Source organism: Macrobrachium nipponense, chromosome 32 (genome assembly GCF_015104395.2).
Source record: "Macrobrachium nipponense isolate FS-2020 chromosome 32, ASM1510439v2, whole genome shotgun sequence".
Taxonomy (NCBI): domain Eukaryota; kingdom Metazoa; phylum Arthropoda; class Malacostraca; order Decapoda; family Palaemonidae; genus Macrobrachium; species Macrobrachium nipponense.
This window is the reverse complement of record NC_061094.1, coordinates 40764796-40774795: the sequence shown is the minus strand read 5'-3', so window position 1 is coordinate 40774795 and position 10000 is coordinate 40764796. Positions and strand designations below refer to the sequence as shown.

Genomic DNA, 10000 nt, shown 5'->3' with positions numbered 1-10000 from the left:
TTTATGCTAACCAGAAGCAAGAGAATTTGCTCAGAATTGTGTTATGGCGAAACAACTCATATTCGCCATCAGCTGATTTCAAACCACATTGGCCGCTTCCGCGGAATACTGGCTTAGATTTGCCGTAGTATTTTATAATACAATAATATGAGAATACATACAATATTATTGGATACAGTGAAGTAATGTATAACTTTTTAAAGGATTTATGGAAAAGATGCATAAGTAGTAAAATAACACCATGCATTTTTCGTACCAGTGGCGGACAAGAACGAAATGAAAAAACATCCCCTGACAACGTGAAGGGTAGTTACAAAGGCTGCCTTAATTTGTATCATATTTATGTACAAAAATAAAAATACCCTATACGTAATATATTTTCATACACATTTTAAACATAAAAGCATAAACATCTAAAAAATCAACACATCAATCGCTAAATTTGCACTCTTTTTAACTCTATATTTTCGGATATTTTCGGAAGAGCGGCAGACGGCGGCTTACAAGAAAGAACTTCTACAAAGGTATGTACTCATTAGACATAACAGCACTGTTAACCAAAAATTGTGCCGTAAAAATACCTTAAAATACCTTATTTTTTAAATTAATATTTTTGACAACAGTCGTAAAACCCATCCGACGCGAAGCGATTGCGCCCGTAACCGCTGGCTGCCACTATATTATATATATATATATATATATATATATATATATATATATATATATATATATATATATATATATATATATGTATGTATGTATGTAAAAAGGGGGAATGTACAGATTCATCATTTTTAACTTCCCTGGTTGTTAAAGTTCCTTACCTAATCATATCAGTGCCATGAGAGCTTGTCCAAGGTGCCTTTGAAAACTAGCTGCAACCAGTTATGAGGCGTGGACAAAGAGTGTGAATTTATGTGTACGTGTACGAGCTATGTCCGTTCTTAACGGCAGGTATTAGCCAGAACGATGGAGACTGTTACGGGGAGAAAAGGCAGAATGCCGGTATAGCTCTGCGAAAGTTTATCTATTTCTGTGTGTGATATTCTGGGCTGCAGTGGGTAAGAATTACTGTGCTTTAGCCAAAGATTGGCTTGTTTGTATTTTGACATTATTGTAGAGATGTTCTGTTTCATTTAATCTTTTGACTTTGTCTTTACAATTGTGTGTACTCACTAGTGTGTTCTCCTGTTCTTTTAAACAGGCGGAGATAGTGAGGGGGAGACTATGTCCTGTGTGGAGGAAACTATATTTTGGAGAAGAGATAATTAGTGTTTGACTATTACTGATTAAGACTATTATTTACCGGGGGTTATCTAAGTTACTTGAACTGTGAGTTATCATTGCATCAATTATCCTGTAAGAATCTGAATTATTCAATTAGTACTTTGCTTTGAATAAATGTCTATTTTTGTAGTTCCAACTCTGATTTGGTGACCTTAGATGATGAAGGGGAAGATGGATAGAGAGAGAGAGAGAGAGAGAGAGAGAGAGAGAGAGAGAGAGAGAGAGAGAGAGAGAGAGGAGAAAGTGTTACCAAACTTAGTTCGCCTTCCGCTATGGCTAAACGCTTACCAAATATGAAAATACGAGAAACTATCCTGTAAGATATATATATATATATATATATATATATATATATATATATATATATATATATATATATATGTATATTTATATATGCGTATATATATATTGCCAATTTTTTATTATCATCACATCATCAGGAATGGAACCCCCATTGATAACTGGGGACTGCCTTATACATATACATATATCATGATATATATATATATACAATATATATATATATACCTAGATATTATATATATATATATATATAGATATATATATATATATATATATATATATATATATATATATAATAATATATATATATATATATATATATATATAGTATATATATTATATACTACATACATACATACATACATATACATACATACATATAGGATATAATATAATATATATATATATAACTACATCATCATACTACAAAATACATACATACAGGCGGCCCTCGGTTAGCAGCAGGGGATCCGTTCCTGGCTGCCGACGCTAAGTGATTTTCGATGCTAAGGACCAGTTAACAGCGCCCTGACCTGTCAAACGACGCCATAATCCCGCGATGGCGCAATAAGTAAAATTATATTTATGCAGTATAGTCCTATGGAATTTACTGTACAATACATTATAGTATTATAAATACTGTAAAGTGAAAAAAGCCTAGCTCCTTTGGGTGTCTAGAGTGTGTAAAGATATAATAAGGTTATATAAGTACAGTGTACAGGTAGCTGTAGTGTTCAAGTTATGATAATTCATCTTACAATAATCTAATTTTATGAGAGACCAAATTACAATAGCCTAACTTTATCCCATCTTCTAGTTACATAAGTTCAAAACAGCAAAAGAGAATTATGAAAGTTTGGTTTTGATGTTATACTCGTTGCGTAAACGTGTACAGCCATGAACAACTGAACGAGAAACGACTTTTTTTTCTTAGTACAACTGAATTTGATAACATCCGTTTGGCTTGTATTTCAATCATCGTACTATAGTACACTATTACCGTAGCTGTTATAAATGACGTTTTGTAAAATAGAACTGAGATATCTTAATGCAATAACTTTATTCGCTATAGATGTAAGATCAATCGGGAAATATGCTCTTAAATTTAAACCTAGTTATAACTGAAGCTTAGAAAACTATTCAAGTTGCTAATGACTATTATCGTGCATTGGCAACAAGGATAAAACTCCAGTAAACGTATGCCATCAAACACAACCGTAGATAAAATTGAGATAAAATAATTTTAATCAAAACTACTGTGCTTGAAAGAACACATTTAATGTTGGTTTCACGCCGATATAAGATAAATAACGTAAAGTTCGTATTACGATGATATAAAGGAAAATTGCGAACGGAATCACGTAATTTTTTTTTACGCAATAAACATGCCAGGAACATAATCTGTTAAAAAAAAAATGAGTTCACAATCACAACGAGACATATTCAATTCATATTTCCACCTAAAAACATGTTGGATAAGGAAAAATAACCTTGTCTCATATAAGTCAAGTATCTAGATATTCGTTTATGCTAACTAGAAGCAAGAAAATTTGCTCAGAATTGTATTAAATATGGTGAAACGTCGCCGTCAGCTGATTTGAAACCAAAACATTGGCTGCTCCGCGGAATACTGGCTTAGATTTACCGTAGTATTTTATAGTACAATAATATGAGAATACATACTATATTATTGGACACAGAGAAGTAATGTATAACTTTTTAAAGGATTTATGGAATAGATGCATAATTAATAAAATAACACCATGCATTTTTCGGAACAGTGGCAGACAAGAACGAACATGAAAAAACATCCTCCAACAACGTGGAGGGTAGTTACAAAGGCTGCCTTAATTTGTATCATATTATGTGCAAAAATAAAAATACCCTATACGTAATATATTTTCATACACATTTTAGACATAAAAGCATGAACATTTATAAAATCAACACATCGATCGTTAAATTTGCACTCTTTTTAACTCTATATTTTCGGAAGAGCGGCAGACGGCAGCTTACAAGAATGAACATGAAAAAACATTGTATTTAACAATGTGACGGGCAGTTTCAAAAAGCTGCCTTTGTATCATATTTCTTTGCAGAAATAAAAATACCCTATACATAATACATTTTCATACACATTTTAAACACTAAAGCATAAACATTTATAAAATCGACACATCGATTGCTAAATTTGCACTTTCTTTAACTATATTTTCGGAAGAGTGGCAGCGGCGGCTTACAAGAATGAACATGAAAAAACATCGAATTTGATAACGTGAAGGGCAGTTTCAAAAGCTGCCTTTGTATCATATATCTGTGCAAAAATAAAAATACCCTATACATAATACATTTTCATACACATTTTAAACATAAAAGCATGAACATTTATAAATCGACATATCCATAGCTAAATTTGCACTCATTTAACTCTATATTTTCAGCATAGAACAGCATCAGATGCATATATATTTACCCTAATACTTATGTAGTAACTCTCAATAAAATTTTTTAATATCATTTGCATAACCTTTATGGGCTGAACGGTATTCCTACAAATGTATGTACTCATTAGACACAACGGCGCTAGCAGCACTGTTGACCAAAAATTGTGCTGTAAAATACCTTAAAATGCCTTATTTTTTTAATGAATATATTTGACAACAGCCGTAAAACCGATTTGCCGCTGAGCGATTGCGCCGTTAACTGCGGGCCGCCTGTGTATATATATAATATATATATATAAATATATATATATATATATATTATATATAGATATATATATATATATATATATATATATATATATATATAATATATACATACAATGTTTTAATGCCTTTTATACTTGAGATATACGTAAGTATATGTAAATGTGATACAGTGGTCACATTGGATTATGCATGTGGCACTGGCACAAGGTGCTTTTATAGTTTTGTGATTAGTGATTCAGTGCTTATGCCCAGAAACTTTCAGTGCAGCCTCTGCTGCTTGGTAGATGGTCAATTTTCAAAAACCACAAAGGGAAACTGTATTTTGAATATATGCTCACAATGGTTTTTTTTCTAATATATGTATAATAGGCAAAGCATATGTCATAAAGGGTATATCATAACTCAAACATTGCTTTTATATAGTAAAAAGTAGTAATGAATTAAGAATTCACCTTTGGGACCTTTCATAAGAACATTCCTCCATCTAATTTTTTATTTTTATGAGTTTTTTGTATTTAGAATGAACCTACCCATTTGTCGTATAGAGTGGTAATTGTCTGCATATTTTAGTACTACTGTTATTGTAAGAAAATGGCCAGAGTTCTATGTTGGCATAACTGCTTTGTTAAAGATAATGGAATGTTGATTCTATCATTTGTTATATTCCTATGTAATGTATGTTATCTTAATATTTATTTTGAATGTTTTATTTGAAATGGCTTCCCTAATAGTATAAATTTTACTTATGATTTCTTGAACATTCATATTTATTGACTTGTTGAAAATATATTAATTTTAATATTCAGAAAAGCCTTCAGCTTTAGCCTGTATGAAGTACTAATAGCTTCATAGTACATACACTCTTAACTTCCGTGATCATAACTTTTATTTCGTTAAACTTATTACATTATGTTTTTTCAGCCCTTGTCTCCTAAAGCTGAATTAGAGATGAGAAGAACAAGGGCTACCTCTCGTATAGAGGAGGAGGAAGATCTCCAGTACATCTTAGATGACATAGCTGAGCGTGCATCAGAACGAGAAAAGGAGAGCATTGAGGATTTTAAGGAGAAAGACTTATTAGGAACCAGTGCAGAAGGACAGGGTAATGATACTATTTCAAATGCTTCCACATCAAAGTCAATCAGTATGGAAACAAGAAGTTTGAGCACTGAAAGCAAATCGCTCTTATCCCCTCCTGCTAAGGTAGGTTCTTGAATGAATGAGTAATAGAGACCTTGTCAGTCCTATGCATAAAGTGTGGTTGTTAGTGGTATTTTTACTTTTTGTGCTATATATTCTTAAGCATTGTTCACTGGTTTTTGTTGACATTATGTTAAGTTGAATTTTACAATTGATTAGAAGCAGTGGCTGTGTGATTCAAAGCCATTTTCTATTAATTTTATACACCTCTTGACTTATTTCATTAGGGATTAATATTAATTTAAGGAAAAATTTGAGTCTTATCCTATTATCATAATTCATACTTATCATGTGGAAGTCACATACACTTCTTTTACCCATAAAATTTGGATATTTAGATAATCTAGGGTATCTATTCCAGAGTAAAAGGGAATATTTACTGTGCCAGAGTTTCCCTATACATATACAGTTGTTGAAGTTCATTAATCTTTCCCTTTAGTGTCATTTATCATTTATTTTCTCCACAATGATTAGAAAATAGTCTCACCTATTGACATTGTGTATGGGCAGTCCCTGGTTATCGGCAGGGGTTCCTTTCCCAAGGGGGTGCCGATAAGCAAAAACCGCCATTAACTGAAACTCGACAATTTATGGGGCCATAATGGTGCTTATGGTGCTGATATCGGTGCCATGAGCACCATTATGGTGCCTCAGTTAGGTATGTTATGGCGCCATATGACACCTTATGGCACTGCTAACAGAACTCGGCCTGTTACGGTGCTAGACAAGCACCATAAAACCGGATCGCCGATAACTGAGTCTGCCGATAACTGGGGACTGCCTGTACTACTTGTATTTCCTATTGATACATTGTTTCTAAATAATTTTGATGGTTTTTAATTTTTCCCGAATAGATATCAAAACTTTCAACAAATATTATTGTGGCTATACTGAGTACTAAACTTATTGTACTTAGCTTGTGTTTTGCTTGACATACCATCTAGTGGTATTTTAGCTGCGAACTGAGACAATAGTAATCCAAAGAAACTGAGTTATTTTTATTAGGTTAGGATCTGTCATTAAATGGAATAATTTTACTCCCTACCTAAATATTATTTAGACTCAGCTATATATGGTAGTATGATGCAGATATGTATTTGTCAGGCATAACTACTCATTTATCATTTTAATACTTTGTCTTGATAAAGAAATTAAGCACTCCAAAGCACTTGTGTCACTGGAAATGAGTAAAATAACTACATTTTCACTTAATTATTACGTATTTAATATCCTTTTGTATTTTCTAAAATAAAATTGTAATTTAGAAAAAAAAAGTTTTCCCACAATAACTGTAGGTCCTGTTGCTAAGTAACCAATTGGGAAATAGCCCCATAAAAATATCTAATCCTTCGGGCCAGCCATAGGAGAGCTGTTAATCAGCTCAGTGGTCTGGTAAAACTAAGATATACTTGGTACTTATATGATAGTACAGTGACAACATCAGATAGACTAACTCCACCCACCAATGTTTTCATTTGTTTTAAGGATGGTAAAAATTCCCCCAATTCTCTAACCTTTGATGTATCTCTTAGTGTGTTGGCAGGAGGCTTTTAGCATAGGCAAAGTTATTTTTACATTTATTGCATTTATGAACAGAGTGAAAATTATTCATTCTTAGGGAGGTAAATTTCATTGCTTTGCATTTTTTTTTAGTAAAATAAGTGTGTTTGTGGTGTGTGCAGGATCAAGAGTGTGCAACTTAAGAAGTAACATAACTCCATTGTATTTGACCACTCATTCCACTACCTTCCCTTCCCTCTCCTCCACCTCTCCCCAGATAGCAAAATTTTGTAAAGTACAATATATTTTGCTGTAGTAAATAGTAACATTATAGAAACTCAGTAAGGAGAGAGAGAGAGAGAGAGAGAGAGAGAGAGAGAGAGAGAGAGAGAGAGAGAGAGAGTTACAAGGATTAGGATGTCTCAAAGACTTGTTAGTCCATCCGAGGAGACATTGTGTGCTCACTTATCTGTTGGAGCAGGTTTTACTGTGCATTCACGGTGTCCTAATGATTTTGTGTAGCTTTGTTTTAAACTTTTCCACACTGTTGCTGTTTACAATTTCTAGTGGCAGTTTATTCCACATCTCACATATCTTGTATGTAAAGAAGTTCCCACAATGGGATGTGTTGTATCTCTTCAGTTCTAGTTTCCATCCATTATTTCTTGTCTGGTTTTCATTTAATGTAAATAGGCTACTGTCTACTTTTGTCATGCCTTTCAGTATTTTGAATGTTTCCATTAGTTGTCCTTGCAATCGTCATGTTTCTATTAGTTGTCCTTGCAATCGTCATGTTTCTAAGCTATACATGTTCAGGCTCTCTAGTCGTCTTCGGTAACCTATTTGCATGATGGATTGAATTAACTTTGTGGCTCTTGCTTGTACTCCTTCTTATCTGTTTATGCCTTTTCTTAGTGTTGGTGACCAAAACGGTACTGCATATTCAAGATGGGGTCTAACTATTGATGTGTAGAGCTGCAGCACAGTTTCCTTGTTTCTGTATTTGAACTGCCTCTTTATGTATCCCACTAGTTTCTGTGCCTTCTTTTCTGCTTTTATGCACTGTTTTGTGTATTTTAAGTCCTTGGTATTAATGACTCCAAGATCCTCCTCTTGTTCTACACTATTTATGTCATTCCCAAGCAGCATCTGGCATGAGGGTTGTTTGTTCCTGTCTGTAACACTTTACACTTATCTACGTTAAAAGGCATTTGCCATTTTTTTGACTACTCTCCTATTTTCATTAGATCATTTCTTAAACTTTCCACTGCTTCTGGGTCTGCTGCATTTACACCTAGTTTGGTGTCATCTGCAATTTTGGCTATCCTGCTAGTTAAGCCCACATCAATGTCATTAATGTAAATCAGAAGCAAGAGAGGACCAAGGACAGAACCCTGTGGAACTCCGCTTGTTACATCTGCCCATTCTGATTCTTCACCATTTATTACGACTCTCTGTTTTCTATAAGTTAGCCAGTCTTTGACCCAGTCTGCTGTTTCTCCTACAATTCCTAAAGCTCTAAAAGAGAGAGAGAGAGAGAGAGAGAGAGAGAGAGAGAGAGAGAGAGAGAGAGAGAGAGAGAGAGAGAGGATAATATAAGATCAGAACACAGTCACACATATACATTACTTACTGTAATGTATACAAAAATCCTACTGTATGAAGCAATCAAACATTTTATCAATCAGTTGTATAGGGATAGTTGCCTGTATAATTATTACACATATCACCACAAATAAATTATACAGGATTAATTTACTGGATTTTTTTTTCAACCATAGATGATAATTACCTTACCTTTTTCAGGCTCCGTCCGAAAAATACGTTGAGTTCCCAGATGGTGTTATGCAGTCAGGAGGTGAGTAATGCTTAGGAAACCATACTATTTTGTCTTGAACATAGTCCACATCTTTATTGAGATACAGTAGTTATTAATTGAATATTCCAGTCTGCAGCAAGAAAGGCTAAGACATCTTAGATATATGAAAGAGGTTAAAAGGGGAAACTGAATTTTAGATGCAAAATGTAACACAATAGTCTATAGTACGTACTTTATAAGAAAGAGTCTGTACTTTATAAAAAAAGTCAAACAAATGGGTGTTTCAACATATAGTAGCTTGTGGAAATGACTACTAATGAGAATGCTACGGGGACAATTAAGAGATTGAAGAATGAAAAGGTAGTACGTATTGGGCTGAGGATGAAAAGCTTTAAAAAATTAAATTACTAGTACGAGCCTTTTTCGTGTGAAACTTTAAAGGTAATTTATTTTGATATGTTTACTATAGTAGATTCATATCAACTGTGCATTTGATGTCTAAGCCCGTCCCTTACGATGCTCCTGCTTGGCTGTTGATAAGCCAATCGCAGGGCTGGAAATGCTGTCTCTCTCGAAGGTTCACATGGGCAGGATGTATGTTCCACCTCCCCTGAGGGATACTTTTGAAAGACGTATCCCTCAGGAGAGGTGGAACATACATCCTGCATATGTGAAATCTCTCGAGAGACAGAGTTTCCAGCCCAGCGATTGGCTTATCAACAGCCAAGCAGGAGCATCGTAAGGGACGGGCTTAGACATCAAACGCATGGTTTATGTGAATCTATTATGTACTGCTTCATGACAGTACGGTTGCCTCTGACATCTTTGTATGTACTATATTAGCAACATAGTTACAACCAAAAGTTTGAGCATTTTATATTTTCATTTCTAGCATTGAAGTAGATTGATTTATTAAAGCAGTCAGTAGCACTTGACAAATTACCGTACACAGGATTGTCTGTAAGTTTTTCCACAGTAATTAGAAGGCCAATTTGTCATTTGAAATGGACATATTCATTATTACTTATCTGTTTGAGTCTGTGAGGAAGGAAAATAATTTTTTATCACCTCACTATAGAAGAAAAAATATGGTGGCTACCGATACGATCATAGAGTGCACATTTTTGTCCTATTTTAATAAAGCTTATATAGTATGTAATATAAATTCTTTTTATTTTTG

General features: G+C 33.7%; 1 protein-coding gene across 1 annotated transcript in view; it reads left to right on the top strand.

The window, feature by feature from the left end:
- The window catches only part of LOC135207454 (inositol hexakisphosphate and diphosphoinositol-pentakisphosphate kinase 2-like), a gene marked incomplete at its 5' end in the record, with an annotated part of 255448 nt that overhangs the window by 144045 nt on the left and 101403 nt on the right, over nt 1-10000 (top strand). Inside the window, 2 exon segments of the mRNA XM_064239179.1 lie at nt 5223-5504; nt 8808-8859. Of these exon segments, the coding sequence (XP_064095249.1) occupies nt 5223-5504; nt 8808-8859 (334 nt within the window).